The 19,020-nt window shown below is 36.4% G+C and overlaps 1 protein-coding gene across 1 annotated transcript in view; it reads right to left on the reverse strand.

Moving 5' to 3' along the window:
• Positions 1-915: 915 nt before the first annotated feature.
• LOC109027270 (uncharacterized) overlaps positions 916-19,020 on the reverse strand; it is a 32,018-nt gene continuing 13,913 nt past the window's right edge. Inside the window, exons 2-4 of the mRNA XM_055391617.1 lie at positions 8,568-8,903; positions 4,572-4,646; positions 916-2,059 (exon numbers count right to left, since the gene is read on the reverse strand). Of these exons, the coding sequence (XP_055247592.1) occupies positions 2,003-2,059; positions 4,572-4,646; positions 8,568-8,903 (468 nt within the window). The 3' untranslated portion in view covers positions 916-2,002. The remainder of the gene's footprint in view (positions 2,060-4,571; positions 4,647-8,567; positions 8,904-19,020) is intronic.

Genomic DNA, 19,020 nt, shown 5'->3' on the forward strand with positions numbered 1-19,020 from the left:
AGACAGCAAAGTGGGGAGAGCAGTATTTTCATAGTGATATCTGCCCCTCGTGGGACCAAGAGGGAGGCTCAGGATTTCTTTCTCAAGTGTTCTTCAGTGTGTTTACTCCATACTGGCTGCTGTGGTGGGGTGCTGGCACCTCTGTACTCAAAAAGGTGCACTCATCCACACATCTCACATTCTGAATGTTGAAATTTCAATTTAGGGTTTCATACGGGGTCCTTGAGCAACTTTTCCCCATGGTTCTAACAACTGTCATGTGAATATATTACCTTTAAAAATTGTTGAAAAGATGATAAATTAGGAGAGTTTTTTCCAGGGTTGAACCACTTTTTTGGCTGTCTCCAGCCACGATCCTGCCTATGTCCCAATCATGAAAGAAAGCGTGCATTGAGTCTATACCTGAAATGACTCTAGCTCTAATGTGTCAAGCCACAGGGTAGAGAAGAATCCATCAAGTAGTCTTGTACTTGGGGTTTGAATAGCAAAAGCAAACCAACTGTGGAATCCAAAACGGGAGTGAAAGATAAAGAAGTGGCAGGGCCAGCTACTTAATTTGTGGGGCCCAGCACAGAATGAAAATGCAGGATCCCTTGCTCAAAAAGCAGGAGAAAGTGCCATTAAAAGGACTAAAATATAGAGCTTTTTCTTTCTTCTGTATTCTCTCTCTAAACTTACCTTGGTGTTTGTGATTTAGTGTTGTTCTAAGTAAAGTTAAAAATTGAAATTATTAACATGAATTTTGCCATTAATCTTTATAGGGTGCAATGCAAGTTTTAAATGCAAATGTAAAAGTATTTAACTCACATGCAGAATCACTGAAATTACACAGTTTGTATTTCATAGCTCTTACATGTCAGTGTATTTCATTCTTACCACAACAGTGGGAGTGCTTCAAAAAACTAACACATACACCACGAACACTATTTTTTTATTTCACTTGTTGATATGCATACATTCTTACCAACACCTTCTACCCTCAGCTTACCAATGGTACTAAGGAATCACTAGAAAGAAAAGAACCTATGGGTTCCCCCATCTTTCCCGTTTCTTCTAGGTCAGCATTTTTAGTATAAGCACTTGGTTAACACAGGGAGGAAACACAAGTAAGAAAATATATGGAAGAGTTCTTTACCAATTGTGTTTTTTAGAACATCCTTGCCTTCTTTCTGCATTCAAGACATGTTCTGATTCTAAGCAAAATTATGCCATCTTAGGGCTATTGAGTCTAGACATAACGTGCTTACCTGAGTATAGCCATGATGTGCTTACCTTGTACTCAAGAGTCTCACTGAACTCTCATGCATTGTGAACCCACTGGAATTCTTGTTCATGGGTGGCAAGGAGCAGTGTACCTGCATATTGAGCATATCTCTGCTCTAATGTGCATGTTCAATTGTCTCATAAGACTTCATTTATAAAACATAAGTTCAAAAATAAAAGTCTTGAGAATTTCAAGATGGAGACACAAAGCATTATACTAAGTGTGGGGAGCTGTGCACCTGCACAGAAGATGCTTGCCCAGGAAGCCGGCCCTGTGGGAAGCACATTCTGCCTTATCCTTCCCATTGCTGCCCCAGTTATCCTCATTGGTGGGCACCAGCTAGGCCATCTCCACAGAATTGGCAGATAAATCTTGCCTTGTCTTTTCTTCCCCATTCCCATGGTTCTTCCCCACCTCCACCCGACTTTTTTTTTTTTAAGACAGGCTTTCTCTTTGTCCCCCAGGCTAGAGTGCAGTGGCACAATCACGGCTCAATGCAGCCTCGAATTCCTGGAGCTCATGAGCTCAAGCCATCCTCCTGCCTCAGCCTCCCGAGTAACTGGGACTACAGGCACATGCCACTGCTCCTGGCTAATATTTTTATTTTATTTATATTTTATTTTTTGTAGAGACAGAGTCTCACTATGTTGCCAAGGCTGGCCTCAAACTCCTGGCTGCAAGCAGTCCTCTCATCTCAGCCTCAGTAGTTCTTCCCACTTTTCAGCATTTTTTTCCTCTTCACCCCAGAATCAGGCTCTTCCTGTACTGACTGGAAATATTCAGCTTCATCTGTACCTGCAAAAATGAGTTGTGGTGGTTTGAGGAAAAGACTCCCATGCTAGTAGACCTTCTTTGGGAGATATTTGGGAAATAGCAACTCTCATATGTTGAAGATAAAGAGTATTCTGTCATGTTTTTGGACTGTGTGCTGTGTTTGGAATCATTCCTATCAATATAGGTAATGAGGAGCTGCAAAAAATTTAAAATCAGAAAGGAAATAAAAAAGTTAGGAAATATTTCATTTTGGCAAAGTCCTTCTGGCATATAGCATGGACTTCAATTGGAGGAATTTATAATAATAAATCATAGAGGCTAGCTAAAAGGAAGCCATTGCTACAGCCCTTTGTAAAATGACAGTGTTGCCCAACACTCTGGTACTAAATAACCCTATGATTCCCTGATTTCACTTATGCAGTGGGTATAGCACAGTCAAGACTTATTTGGTTAACAGCTTCAGGACTAAGGAAAATATCTCCCAAATAGAAGCAGCTGATGGCAGAAAGGAGCCAGAAGCCAGGAATCTCTTTAAGGAGCTTGAGAGAAGAGGATGCCTGAGCCAGTAGGCCTCGTCTTCACAAAATCACCTGGCAGCTGGGACCCTCACAAGGTAACACAAGCTTGGGGGTGGTGCTGGAGCTTGTCGTGTTGAAAAACACAGAGACTCTCTTGGGATATAAGTTTTTCAAGCCTAGCCCATCTCTGCCTCACTTCTAGATTGGGTTCTTCTGCGGTGCTTTCCCACTCCCCCAAAGTGACTCAATCTGAAGATGGGAGAAAGTTGGCAGAGAAACCCATGACTGTTCCCTACAAAATCTGCACATCCTCATTCAGTTCTTGAGAGCTTGCTTTCCTGCCCAGATGACTGAATTAATTGAATTCTTCATTCCATCCTATTTAGATCAGGGAGGAATCCTATTAGCAGAAACTTTTCCATGTAAATACGGACATAATCTACCCAGGTTTTCTGTTTTTGTTCTTGGTTTGTTTGGGGGATTTTGTTTTGGTTTTCGTTTTGGTTTGTTTGACAGGGTCGCACTCTCTCACTTAGGCTAGATTGCAGTGGTGTAATTGTGACTCAGTGCAGCCTTGACCTCCCGGAGTCAATTAAGCCTCCTGCCTCAGCCAGTAGCTGCGACCACAGGTGTGCATCACCATGCCTAGCTAATTTTCAAAATTAACTTTTGTAGAGACAAGGTTCCACTATGTCGCCCAGGCTGGTCCTGCACTCTTGGGCTAAAGCAATCCTTCCACCTTAGCCTCCCAAAGTGCTAGGATTACAGGTGTGAGCCACCATGCCGAGCCTGTTTGGGGTTTTTTTGGATTTTTTGTTTTGTTTAGTTTGGCTCAGTGTGTGTTTGTGTGTGTGTGTGTGTGTGTGTGTGTGTGTGTCTGTGAATTATCTTCATACAGTGAATCAGGGAATTTGGAGAAATTTGAGGGGATAGTTACCTATATCCGGCTTGTGAAATTTCTTATTTGAATTAAAGCCATATGTGGAAGCCTGAGGGTTCTGTTGGGCTCTTATACCATACATTTGGATTTTAAGAAAGTTGAGGTACTTTGTCTTAAATAACAATGTCAGGATAAATGAAAACAAAACTGTGAATCATTATTTTTTTGTTTTGTGTCAATCTTTCTTCTTGTTAGCATAATGTGAAAAGTGCTAGAGGAGTATCAAATGCCTGCTACCTCATTTGGAAATTCCCATGTGTAAATTTCAAGTTAACATTTTTTAAATGAATAAATACAAATAAATTAAACTCTGAAAGGTAATTTGTTTTTTAATTCTACTTTTGAATGTGTAAAGGTGTCCAAGTCACTGTTCATAATTGGAAGACCTAAAAACACTCTTTATGTTAAAGAGTTAATGTATTTAGAAAGACACAGAATGTTTTTTCCTCTAGAAGCTGATATTCTCGAATATAGAAGTAAAATTAAAATTTCAGCAGAATGAAAATGTATTCTATTCCATGGAATTATTGAAATGTATTTTATCCTATGGAATAAAATACATTTGATGGAATATCGATGGGATTATTCCATCAATTCCACAGAATAAAAAATGAAAGGCATATACTTTTGTGAAGGTTTTTTCAAACCATGCCCCAAAGATACTGTAACTCTACATTGCTATTAGTGATTAGATAGCAGTTGCAATTATTCCATAGTCAATTCTATTCAAATATTTCAGAACACTTTCAAAATTGTTTAACTTAAATACATTCTTTTGACTATACCATTTTAAAATCAATATTGATCAAAAGCCCTATGTATAGTTATTTGACAAGCAACACGACAACCAAATAACTGTAGAGGATCTCACTTCGACCACCCAGGCATCAGTAACTCAGGACACCAGGCTTCATTTTTAAAATTAGTTTGCCATATATGTCTGAAATGTCTTCTTATTTTACATGTTCTGTCCAGCCCCTATCAATGTTCCTTAGAAATTCTTAAAGATTAGTAAGTGAATAGACACTCATCCCATCTCTGTAAGAATCACAGGCTGATAGACAGAAATGACTACCTTTCTCTCTGTCTCTGTCTCTTCCTCTCTCTCTTTAATGAAGCAGCTGCCCACTAAACTTGATCCCATATGGTCCTGTTTGAGAAAAGAAGGGGAAAAATTAAAATCATTTCTCGCTAACTAAAGGAAAATTATATGTAAACAATTGAAAGGTCTTTTCCTACTTATGGCTGACATCTCTACCAAGGTCTTAATTGCCTGCTGGGCCTAAAGGGTTATGTGCTTTTTTTTAAACTACATGTGCTCCTGGCCAAGGACTCTCTGGGACATGCTGTGAGTGGTTTTAGATCACCAGTAGCTCTTGCTATTTTAGTCTGTGTCAATACTTGAAGTTGTAATTAATTTGGATGATCCTAAAAATCATAATTATGACAATTCTGATATTTGATAAGAATAACTTACCTTCAGTTTTGGCAAGAAAATCATGCTGCATTTAGCAGAAGGGCAAAAAAGTCTATGCAGTGACAATGAGTATCTCACGTAGAAGCAGACCACAGAAGCCTTGATAGGGCTTAAATTGTCCTTGTAAGTAATTTGTGGACTATTACGCACTTACTAGATTAACTGTGTTCTGCAATGTATTTTCTATCAGTAATAATGTATGTCGCATTTATTTTGTTTTTCTTCTTAACTAAGAGTTCATTCGTGGACAATATTTATAGACAAAGCCAATTTTTGCTTTCTTGTTTGTATAAATGATATGTGCAGCCACAGAATACAATATTTCACTTTTGTTCTGGACTAAACCACTGTAATAAAAACAAACTAGAATCATTGTTAGATTTTTCTCTCTTGCTCCTGAGGTTTTTCCTCTTTTAATTCAGTTTTATTTGTAATGATTACATTTCTTAAAGGGTTTTCTGAGTCTTCAAATTATAAAAAGAAAAAGAATATATATACAAGAGGGGAGAGGTTTGAGGAAATAATAGTAAACATCTAAGATGTTGAAGTTGGGCTTCTTTTTTGGATTTACCAGATCATTCAAATTATGAACACTGAAAAGGGGGAAAAAAAGGCTTTTGCATGTGTAAAGAATGATCTCTGCAACACTGATAAACTTTTATAAGTCCTTTCTAAAAATTAATCAAGAATTATACTTTTAGTATGTGTCCCTATTGGGGTGGCAGCAGGTTTTATAATAAATTGGTAGGAAAACATTTATTTAGATTCATTCGAGTTATAAGTGCATAATGAAAGGAAAGGAAATGTAATTTAGAGCCAGAAGTTCTATATTTAAACATTGACTGTAGTCTGTATCAGCAGTTTGACTTTTGATAAATTATTTTCTTTGAGCTTCAGGTTCTTAATCTATAAAGTGCAGATAATAATAATAACAATAATCAGCTCTACAGAGTTGTAATGGGAACCAAGTAAATGCAAGAATGTTAAAGTGTATGTGTACATTTGTAAAAAATACTTAATAGAGAATTAATATTCTACACTATAAAAATGGCTTCTTACTTAATGGAGTTAAAGGAGAAATAAATGACCACGTAAGTACAGAGGGGGAAAGTATAACCTAATTTGTTTTTGCTTCTTTCCTGTTTTTTTATTATTAATTTTTTCATACTTACTTTTAAAAAGTTGATAAGCAGGAAGACTACTTCATTGTGCCTTTAATAAGCAGATAGTAGTTGTGAAGAGGTAATGATGGCAGGATTTAAAGGACTGTGTTCTGTTTGCACCTATGGCTAACTCAGTGTGGCCAGGTTCAAGTCCCTTTACTGCTCTGTAAGTCTGGTTGTTTCAACTATGAAATAGGAGTAGTCGGCTTAGAAAAGCTGATAACCCACAGAGAGGGCCCCTGACTCTCCTGAACCACAGAGAGGCATACTCTCCTCCGCCTGGGACCCGCCAGACCTCTTAGAGGTCAGGCTCCCAATTGCTGGACACCTGAGCTGATCCTGGGTGCCCAGTGGCCCCAATTCACTTCCTCGGGGCTGTGGGACTCGGGAGAAAAGGAAAGTTACTTGCTGGCAGCCCTCTGGCATGACATATTTTCTCTACTACAGATGTTTCAGGCCCCATGGATGATAGTACCCATTCTTCATATTTCACAGGGTGCCTTTTGTTACCCCTTGTGTATCCCCTTGATAAAACTTTTTAAATTAAAATTTGACATATTTTGGTGGCAACAATGTTATTCTAAAATATACTTTTGAATTAGTTTCTCCAGAATACTTTTTCAGAATACTCTCTAGAATATAAGCAGCCCTAGCTACAGGGGAGAGGTAGGGAGGAGACAAAAAAAAAAATGTTCTGGATTTAGTTGGCATTTTGGTTCTTACTTTCCAATACCTGTTATTTTTTTAAAATACTTAATTTAGATTTGTAAAATGAGTTGAGTATGGGTTGCACCTAATGATATTAGTTATGGTCTATTTTGGTTTTGTGGCATGTCCCATAGATATATGTCTTGAATATTCTTAAGTGAAAATTAAAAAGGGCATCCCATCGTTAGAAATATATCAGTGAATTTTTTCAACAATTTCCTTTTTTTAAGAGTACAATCCATACCCCTCAGTTCAATTTTATTTTCTCTAAATGTTCCATTTTTCTTTCCTCCAAATCCTATCGCTTTTGTGTGTTTTCTTTCAAGCATACCTACAATAAAGCCATCTGTTGTCCAAGGGGTCATTCCTCCATGAATCATGCTCTGTCAAAATTTTGAGGTTATAAATGTTCAGCTAATTGAGCAGTCTGACTAGCTGAATACTTGTAAGTGCTTTATAATATCTTTCAACACTTCAAAACCCTGACCCACTTAAACTCCAGAGTCCCAGAGCAAACAGGACAAGTTATTCACATGAATTCTCACTCTGATAAAACTAAAAACATGTTCATGAAATTTCCTCAGAATTTGGAATAAAGTGAATGTAGCTCTACTTTTAAATATTTATTTTTGAGCTGTGTCTATATTATGCCAAAGCAAGTGGTTCAGAAGTAAAAAACCTTAGCCAGTTGGCCAATTATTTTGACCACCCTGTATTAAATAATTAAAGAGCTAAATTAACTTGCTTTCCCCCTTGCCAACTTGATTGGGTGTTTTGGCATCATGGATACTTTTAGTTTCGAAGAAAAAAGTCTCCTCTCTCTCTCTCTCCTCTCTCTCTCTCGCTCTTTCCCCCCTCTCTCTCGCTGTTTCCCCCGCCTCTTTCCCCTTCCAATTACTTTCTTTTTCTTTGTGAGTCTTCACAGAGATGAGACACTGGAAATGAACGCACAAATGCATAAACACTTATACAACTTACATGACAGCTCAAGCCACCCATCCCATGTAATTCTTAAGATTTCTGTGCGTTCCTAGGGGACTTATATTCCTGTGGTCTCTTCTGGCTTCAAGTTTCACATTTCACAGGATTCCAAGTCTTATTCCTGTATCAGTTTCATTCTCTCTGCCCTGCATGAAATCAAGCATAGAACTCAGCCCTTTTCCTTCATTCCCTCAAAAAAGCAAATCTGCTCACAAAAAGTATTTTTCTTATAGCTGACTTTACTGAAAGTTTGGCGAGACTAAAGCAGTTTACAGAACAGTAACACAATTTTCAATATTGGATATTTCTAGACTTTAAGGTATGTCGGTGCCCACATCAAATGGAATAGACTTCCTCTTATCCTTTATAAGAGAATCTCACTTTCTTTAATGGAATCCAAACTCAGCTCTGCATTGCCAAGGCACATGTAAAGACTCACTAAGTGTATTTTTAAATATCTACTTCAGGACTTCCCAATTGTCTGTCTTTTGCCAGTCTCTTCAAGGGGTGTAAAAAAATTTTACTGCACTCTTGAGAAATATCTGTGCTTCAACACACACACACACGTGCACATACACCACTGTCTCCACACTCACACCCCATAGAAAGTGGAAGTATTTATAGTCAGTTTAGTCAGTTTGGGTTTTAAGCAAAAATGTCTCTTGAATACACTCATATTAAATATTTAAAAGCTTATAGTTATTACAGATGGATAGTATCTTAGTGGACACTTTTGACTTACCCTCCAGGCTGGCCCTGGCTTATACCTCTGCCTTAATCCCATATCATGCCACATTAGCCTTTCTGTTCCTTGAAGGGGAAGCTCATTCCCATCGTGTAAACTTTGAACCTTCCTATTGTCTCCAGAGTTGGTTCCTTCCAGTGGGTTTGTGGTCTCGCTGACTTCAAGAATGAAGCCGCAGTCCTTCACGTTGAGTGTTACAGCCCTTAAAGATGGCGTGAACCCAAAGAGTGAGCGGTAGCAAGGTTTATTGTGAAGAGCAAAAGAACAAAGCTTCCACAGCGTGGAAGGGGACCAGAGTGGGTTGCCACTGCAGGCTGGAGTGGCCACTGCAGGCTGGGGCGCCCAGCTTTTATTCCCTTATTGGCCCTTCCCATGTTCCGTTTCTGTCCTATCAGAGTGTCCTTGTTTCAATCCTCCCCGTGATTGGCTACTTTTAGAATCTTGCTGATTGGTGTGTTTTACAGAGCGCTGGTTGGTGCATTTTACAATCCTCTTGCTAGCTACAGAGCGCTGATTGGTGCATTTTACAATCCTAGCTACAGAGTGCTGATTGGTGTGTTTTTACAGAGTGCTGATTGGTGCATTTTACAATCCTCTTGCTAGCTACAGAGTGCTGATTGGTGCATTTTTACAGAGCACTGATTGGTACATTTTACAATCCCCTTGCTAGATACAGAGTGCTGATTGGTGCATTTTACAATCCTAGCTAGAGTGCTGACTGGTGAGTTTTACAATCCTCTTGCTAGACAGTAAAGTTCTCCAAGTCCCCATTTGACCCAGGAAGTACAGCTAGCTTCACCTCTTACTATCTCTGTGCATCTTAGCAGACTGATGGGTTCTCATAATGTGTTCCTTAGCTTGAATTTCTCCTTGTTAGAGGTGACTATCCAATCTACAGCAACATCTTCCCATCCCTCAGCCACTTCACCCAATATTATCTATAAAAGTCAGTTTTATTTTTTTAAAAGGAATGATCACACTCTGAGATTATCTTTAACTTGTATTGAAATAGTACCAATTCTCTCTGCCAAAAGGACACAGAATCCTTTTCTACATACTTCTGAATATCTCTAGAATCCAGAAGTGTGGGTGATACTCTGTAAGTGCTTAATATATTTTTAAAAATAAAAAAAATTCTATTGTTAAGAAACAAGTAAAATTCGCTAGATAACTTTAAACCAAAACAAATTAAATCTAATATATTTTAAAGTACATGTCATATTATCTGTCCCATAATTGTTAATATTGATTGAATAATGATTATTGTAATAGCCAGGACTTCCTGATGTTAACTTGATGATAAAGACCACCATTTACTACGTTCATATTTAGAATATAAATGTTCAGAAGCAATAGTATTAGCCTGGGAATTAAAACAGCCTAGTTAGAGATTAGCATCATGGAATCCTAACCCAATATTCTCATTTAATGTTTATGTCAACTGTGACACAGAAAAGCTATCTTGCACAATATTAGTGGCAAATTCAAGTCTAGAATCAGGTTTCTTAAATCTCATATGACTAAACTCCTTCCTAAATTATGTCTTTAGTCCTAATCTAAGACTAATCAGTTACTTCACGTTTTCATTTATGGAATAAGCAGGTGGAATTATATGATCTCACAGCAGTTGCAGTTCAGTCATGCTCTTTCTCCCTTCTCCTTTGTTCATCAATTATTCCACAACTTTACTGGGAGCAATCTCCTTAAATTCTCATTCATATTGTCAAGCTCCTGCTTGATGATACCTGGCGCTTTCAATGGCTTTAAATATCTGTTATTCAGGGGGCACTGGTGGCATCTGACAACACAACAGAACTCATAGCTACTCAATCCCTAAGTAGGTAAAAAGGGATGGTTGATCATGGGCATGCATCTCTTTGGAGTACTTCCTGAATATTGCAGAATAAGGCTTGTCCAATCAAATATAATGTAATAAGGTCAATTATAATCAAACCAAAGTTAAAGTTATATTTAGTATAGACCAAAGTTAAAATTACAGCACTGTAGGATGACATTGTTAGGACTTCTTGGCAATCAATGTATTTGATTTAGAATCAAATTGCCTTGTTCATCATGGGGAAAAATTTTGTCCTGTGTGTTTCCCCTGTTATCAATCGGGTTTTCATTTTGCCTTCAAATGGAGCTGATTATCTATAAACATATGTATAAGAATATCACAGACTAGAAAGAAATCATATTCACTGGTTTAAAAGCCCTTGGCTGAATCAGATTTAGTCTGATAATGTAGTATCTCACAAAAAGTTACAAAAACCACCAGGTTAATTCAGTTTTCTATAGAATAGGGAAAACATTTTTTAAGAAAGGAATTGCATATAAGTAAATCTTCTAAACTATTATCTAAATTCAGAAACTTTAACTTTTCTATGGTTTGGAATTTCTAAATATACTAAGAAATTTAAAAAAAAAATTATATGTGCTGTGTTCATACCTAAAGAGGACTTTCCTAACATGGGTTATACAAGTGTGAGGAAAAAAGATAATAACTTATCTTATACACTGAGATAATTCCCTGCCTTTTACTTAGAATGGTTTTTTGCAGATCTTAGAACATTTGACTAAATCAGTCTTGGCCTAACCACTGGCAAACCATAAAGAGGTATAGACAAGAAGAAATAGAATGGGATAAAATAATGGGACAAAAACTATGAAGTGTATTTCAGAGAAAAATAGAACAATTGAAATTTACTGTGTTTATATTATACAGTAATCAGTATTCTCAAGGATCTATGGATTCTCTGGAAATATTCATGGGGGTCCATGAACTCTCAGAATTTCAATGTAAAATTGTGAGTTGCATTTTTGGGGAGTCAAGAGACAATCTGTAGTTTTCATCATATTTGTGAAGGGAATCTGTGGCCCAAAAAAGGCTAAGAAGGACACACCACTGGCTCAACAGAGTATTAGAGAACGTGCATCATAATGAAAGAAGATAGTTAAGTAAATCGGAATCTCCCTTCTTCCCATCTTCAATTATATTTGACATTTTTCATTCCCATTTTATATCAAGCTTAGGGATAGCTGAAGTATATGAAGATAATTTAGTGAGTGAAGACTCAGGGAAGAGCTTTAAGTAAAAAGTGAGAATATAAGATGTATTAGAAAACAAGATGTATTAGAAAAGATAAAAAAATATGGTTCAGCTCAATGGCAAAGTAATAATGGTTTTACACACAAAAACTGTAATATAAGATATGAAGCAACTGTTATTTATTCCCCTTACATTTTGTTTTCATTAGTAACAACAGCTAATTTTTACTGAGAGGTTACTATCTGCTTTAGAAGTGCTCAGCATATTTCTTTTACAATTGAGTCTTTACAACAAACCAATGGAAAAAAAGGAATTTTTTTCTCCCCATTTTTCAGAAGGAAACTATTAAGTTATCTTGTTGGATAAGGAAGGACATCCAAAAAGAGATGCCACTTATTTGAATTATCAAAGATCAATGTGTACATTTTTGGAATGATAATGGAGTTCAGGGTGTAAGGAAAGAAGAGCTGACAGAGAAGCAGGGTAAGAAGTATAACAGCAAAGTGAGAATTCAGGTGGATATAAAGAAACCTCTTGAGACAGTGTTGACTATAAGAAGAGACTGATGAGGAAGGCTTTGAAATTTTGTCTTCTAGAAGTTTTCACTAGAATAGGGTTATGTTGCATCAGATGAGACTCTACATGAAGGCTGAAGAATAGACAACATTTTTTTCCCCAAGCCTCTTCCAAGTTTGATTTTTCAAAAGCTAACTCTTAAGTACCCCTAAGCAAAATAAATATTCATAATGTATAAATAGGTCAATGGTAGACTTTCTTAAGAAGCCTCTTGACTGTTGTTTTATAAGAAGCTCTATCAATTTGAGGGCAAGGAGATATGGAGAGGAAATGTGTTGACTGGGAACACTCTAAGGGAAGGATATGGTGACATGCCTGTCCCTCAAAAGAGCAATAAACACTTTGAAAATATGAAATGAGCCCATGGGTAGACCCAAACATGTATTAAAAATATACTGCAAAGAATCCAGCAATTCTATTTCTGGGTATATTCCCCAAAGACTTGAAAGCAGGGACTCAAACAAATACACTCATGTTCCTAAAAACATCATCACAATAGCCAAAAGGTGGAAGCAGTTCCACCGTCCATTGATGGTGGAATGGATGGATAAAATGTGGTGTATACAAACAATGATACAGCTCAGCCTTAGAAAGGAAGGATATTCTGACACATGCTACAACGTGGATGAACCTTGAAGACATTACACTAAGTGTAAGAAGCCAGTGAAAAAGGACAAATTCTGTATGATTCTATTCATATAAGGTACATAAAGTAGTCAAATTCATAGAGACAGAAAGTGAAGTGGTGGTTGCCAGGGACCCGGGGGGGAAGGACATAATGGGGAGTTATCGTTCAATTGGTACAGAGTTTCAGTCTGGGCTGACAAAGTTCCAGAGATGGATGGTGAAGATGGTTGCAGAACCATGTCAATGTAGTTAATGCCACTAAACTATACACTTAACTAATTAAAAGAGTAAATTTTATGTTACGCATATTTTATCACCATATATAGTGAAATAAATTTCACTATATTTGTATATATATATAATTTGTACATATATACAAATGTATATAGTGAAATATATACATTTGTATATATAATAAATATAATATGTATATTATGATAAATATAAAGTATATTATATTTATATATTAATATATTTACATCTAAATATATACATAAATATATAATAAATATCAGATTAATATCATTAAAATATTATGTTTATAACGTACACAAAATATATAACATATTTGGAAAAGAGAACAGAAGTTAAGTAAATTTATTTGATATTTTTACTCTTCAGCTAGGGTAGATTTCTAGTCCTAGGCTTCAAATACAGATATGCAATTGAATTTCAGCCTGAAGAAGACAGGGTTAAAAATTATACATTTATAAAACATAGTAATTAATAGATTTACCTATGTTTGATGAACATAAAATTTTTGCCTTAAATTCCTATATGTTATATAGCTTCATTTAAATACAGTTAAAATATTATATGAATAATATCATATATCTCTTGTTATTTATTGAGCATAGTGAACTTAGAATTTTATTATCCAGATTGAAAATGTTGTTTGACATGGTTGATGACTAGTGGCTTATGTGGTAGGAAAATATTTTACCAGGAACTCTTGGCTAGTGGGGAGGCCAATAAGATGTATTATCAACACTTTAAAATGGTGGTATAGTCACAGAGTGCACAGTCTAATAGATGGCTAACAATTTGACAAATATCATTTTTTAAAAATTAAATGCACTGGAATGTCTCCCTATAATGTTTTCCAGAAATCTAGGATTTTTTTTTTCAGTGATATATGATCCTCTTTGGGCCCTTAGCCAGAACTTTAAAAAATGAGCATTAGCTGCAGGAAAATGTTAAACGAAGGCATATTGTGATGAATTTCACTGTCTAGTATTTATTTTAAAGGGTTTAACCTAATATACAATACAGTAAAACTTTGCTTTCTCATACATAATGTATTAAAAAATTTAGTCCCTTAGAAAACATTACCAATGAGTTACACTGAATAACAAATCCATATATACTTAGAGCTAGGATTTTGTCAGTACAGTTTATTTTTTCATAGCTGTTCTGAATGGATATTTTAAACTTAAATGGGTTTCATTTCTCCTCAAATAAAGCATCTTTAGAGAAGAAATTTTTAGGGAACAGATGAAATTTCATTACCACGCATGTGGTTACACCTTGTCAGAATTTAGGTCCTAAATTTCACTGTGATATTGATATTTGCACACATTTAAAGTGACATTATTTGGCAAAAGAACAAATATCTAGTTTGAGTTAGTGGTGCACATGGTGGTGACTAACCACGAACTACAAGGTTAAAACAATTTTTAAAATCACCTGTTAATGTGATAAGACCAGGCTCAGGTTTTCCCTAACCTCACTTTCAACTGGCCCTTTTGTTCAGCCAATAGGTGAATAAAAGTTTGCAATTGACAGATGTATTCTTTACTCAAATGGAAAGGACACAGGGGTAAAATATTAGTGGAAATGGTTGACTGACACCTTTGTGGACATTAATCCCTTATTTTAAAATTGAGTAGTGCTTCTAGTATAACTACTTAGTTTGACTCCAAATCGAGGATTCCATTTACATGAATAAACTAACTGGACTGATCTTGTAAAAATCTATTTCTGGAAGAATTCTGTTCTATAGAATAATTTATCGAGTAGAAAGTGATGTTGGAATATCTCTCCATTTTGCCTATTACTTCTCTCTCAGCCCATCACTTCACATAAATGGAACATGCCAAGCTAAACAAATTCTACCAAATGCTTAGACTTACCCCTCCTTCTTATTCTCACTCTGCAGTGGTGTTCCCCACAGTTAATGAGTCTTCTGGGTCGCGAATCTAGTATTTAACATTTTCCATTTTGATTTTTCTTAAATTTTTATGGGTTGACATTGTTGACAACCCTTAATAATTATTTAAGACTGTTTTGGTTTTGTTTGATCCCTTGAAATTTGAAGATTGTCACGATGTGGCACTGTTGCTATGCAATATATCCAGTCGTATCTTCTGTTCTTCAAAGGTCTTTTCTCCCTCTTTCTCCCTTCCTCCCGTCTTCCCAACCCACAGAAAACTCTGAAATCTTCATTTTCCCTGTGCCTCACAGGAGCTATTCTCTCCTAGGCCTCATGGAGCTTTACCCTGGGCATACAGAGTCCAGAAACCACAGTAGGGATGGAACCTGCATCCATACTTATTCCACCCACCTGAGTAGCTTCCTTAACGCTGGAAACCTGCCTCTCAAATTTCACCTTCCTCCATGCCTCTGAAAGCAAATAACTACTGCCTCAGCAACACAAGATTACTATATTCTGTTTGGACTCCATTCTTCATATAGTCAAGTTCAAAACAGCTCATCATTTTTCCTTTTCTCAAAAATTCCATACCACCCATTGCCCAAAGCCTCAACAGTTCATGGCAAATTTTATCCATGTTTGGGATGATTACCAGTGGGAGGGCAATTCTCTTAGCAATTACTGCATCATGATCAAAGTTGAGATTTTATAGAATTCTTTAAAATTTTTAAATATAATTTACACGTAAAAATCACCTTTATAAAGTATGCAATTCAGTGGTTTTTAGTATATCCACAAAGTTATGTAACCATCACCACTGTCTAATTCCAAAACGTTTTCAGCTTTCCCAAAAGAAACCCCAAACACATTAGCAGTCACTCCTCATCACTTTATCTCCTCGGCCTCTGGAAACTACTAATATACTTCCTGTCTCTATAGATTTGCCTATTCCAGAAATTTCTTATACATTAAACCATACAATATGTGGTTCTTTGCGACTGGATTCTTTCATTTAGCATAATGTTTTCAAGATTTAACCATGTCATAGCATGTATTGATTGGTACTTCATTACTTTTTATTGTGAAATAATATTCCATCGTTTGAATGTACTGTATTTATTTATCTAGTAATGAGTTGATGGGGATTTAGGCTGTTTCCATTTTGCAACTATTATGCCTAATGTTGCTATCAACATTCATGTACAAGTTTTGTGTGGATATATGTTTTTATTTCTCTAAATCGATCTGCGTATCCTAATTAATATATACCTAGGTGTGGCACTGCTGGATCAAATGGTAATGCTATGCTTAAATTTTTGAGGAACTACCAGACTGCTTTTCAAAGAAGCTACACCATTTTACGTTTGCACTGCAGTGTTGAGGGTTACAATTTTTATATATTTTCACCAGCACTTTTTATGAACTGCCTTTTGATGATAGCCATCCTTGTGGTTGTGTAGTAGGATTTCGTTGAGGTTTAGATTTGCATTTTCCTGATAGCTAATAACAGTAGCATCTTCTCATGTGCTTTTATCTTCTTTGGAGGACTCTCTATTCAGATACTTTGCACATTTCTAATTGTTTTTATTTTTGCTGAGTTGTAATCATTATTTATATATTCTAAATACAAGACACTTATCGGATATATGATTTGCGAAAGTTTTCTCCCATTCTATTTGTAGTGTGTTCACCATTTTGATCGTGTTTTTTCGGAGCACTAAAGTTTTTAATTTTTATGATATCCAGTTTATCTTTGGCTGTTGCTATTGCGCATTCATTTGGTATCATATATAAGAAATAATTGACAAATCAATTGTCATCAAGATTTATAATTTCTTCCTTAGAGTTTCATAGTTTTAGCTTACATTTAGATCTTTCATCCACTGTGGGGTAATTTTTGTACGTGGTATGAGTTATGGGTACAACTTTTGCATGAGGTGTCTAGTTAGGAACATTTGTTGAAAAGACTATTCTTCCCCTCATTGAAGTGTCTCACCATCTTTGTTGAAAATCAACTGATCATAATGTAAGGGTTTTTTTCTGAACTCTCAGTTCTATTCCACTGATCTTTATGTCTATCCTTGTGCCAGTACCACACTATCTTAATTACTGTAGCTTCATAGTAAGTTTTCAAATAAAAGAAGTGTGAATCTGCCAACTTTGGTTTTTTTTTTTTTTAGGATTGTTTTGGCTATCTGGATCAGTTGAATTTCCATATGAATTTTAACATCAGCTTATCAGTTTGTGCAAACAAAAGCTACAATTTTCTTTTTTTTCTTTTTTTTTTTTTTTGAGACGGAGTCTCGCTCTATCACCAGGCTAGAGTGCTGTGGCACGATCTTGGCTCACTGCAACCTCCAACTCCCTGGGTCAAGGGATTCTCCTGCCTCCGCCTCCCGAGTAGCTGGGATTACAGGCATGCGCCACCACGCCCAGCTAATTTTTGTATTTTTAGTAGAGATGGGGTTTCACTATGTTGGCCAGGATGGTCTCGATCTCCTGACCTCGTGATCCGCCCACTTCGGCCTCCCAAAGTGCTGGGATTACAGGCATAAGCCACCATGCCCAGCCAAAAGCTACAAATTTCATAGGGATTATGCTGAATGTGTAATATCAAATTGGAGAGTATTGCTATCTTAAGAATATTAAGTCTCTCCATTCATGGATGCCTTTTCATTTATTTAGGTCTTTAATTTCTTTCAACCATGTTTCATGGCTTTCAGAGTAGAAGTTTCTGGCTTTTCTGTTGAATTCATTCCTAAGTATTTTTTGGATGTTACTGTAAATGAAATTGTTTTCTTAATTTAATTTTCAGTTTGCTCATTGCCACTATATAGCAATACAATTGGTTTTTGTATATTGATCTTGTATGCTGCAGCCTTGCAGAAATTATTAATTCTCATAGTTTTTAGTAGATTCCTTAGGATTTTCTATATACAAAGTCATGCCATTTTCAAGTAGAAATGGATATACTATGCCTCATTATTATTAGAAAAAAAGGACCAACTTCATGACAATGTGCCTAGGTCCTACCTTTCCTGGCATAAGTGTAAATCTCCAGTTCTTTTCCTGTTGCTCTCCTCTTGAACTCTATTATCTGGGCAGACTGAATTTATTTTAGTTTTTTGAAAGTGCATTACAATTAATCCTCATTATTGACAGATTCTATATTTACAAATGCTCTTACTGGCTAACATTTATTTGTAATTGAGAAGTCAATACCCCTGGTGCTTTCAAAGTTATTCACCAACATGCTCAGAGCAGTGAAAAATATGAGTCACCTGAAGTGCATGTTTCCAGCTGCAGATGAATGAGATGATGTTCTGTCTTCTGGTTTCAGCTCTCATACTGTGAACAAGTGTCCTTTGTGTGCTCTATTTGGTGTGACTTTTTTGCACGTTTGTGGTTTTTGTTAGTGATTTTGCTATTTAAAATAATTCCCAAGCATAGTGCTGAAATGTTGCCTATCATTCCTAATACGGTTTGGCTGTGTCCCCACCCAAATCTCATCTTGAAGTATAGTTCCCATAATCCCCACATATCATGGGTGGGACCCAGTAGGAGGTAACTGAGTCATGGGGGCGGTTACCTTTATGCTGCTGTTCTCATAATAGTGAGTTCTCATGAGATCTGATGGTTTTATAAGGTGCTTTTCCCCCTTTGCTTGGCACTTCTCTTCCTCCCACCACGTGACAAAGGATGTGTTTGCTTCCTCTTCCATCGTGATTGTAAGTTTCCTGAGGCCTCACCAGCCCTGCAGAACTGTGAGTCAATTAAAACTCTTTCCTTTGTAAATTACTCTCCCTAGGGTATATCATTATTAGCAGCCTGAAAACAAACTAAAGCAATTCCTAAGAGCAAGAAGACTGTGATACACCTTATGTAGGAAATACTTGTGTTAGGTAAGCTTTATTTAGGCATGAGTTATAGTGCTGTTGTCTGAGTTCAATGTTAATGAATCAACTGTATATTTAAGTGTCTTTAAGCAGAAACATGCATCAACTAAAGTTATGTGTTGCTTGGTTAATGAAATATTGTGACCAGAG

The sequence above is a fragment of the Gorilla gorilla genome, chromosome 5 (genome assembly GCF_029281585.2).
Source record: "Gorilla gorilla gorilla isolate KB3781 chromosome 5, NHGRI_mGorGor1-v2.1_pri, whole genome shotgun sequence".
Classification (NCBI taxonomy): Eukaryota; Metazoa; Chordata; class Mammalia; order Primates; family Hominidae; genus Gorilla; species Gorilla gorilla.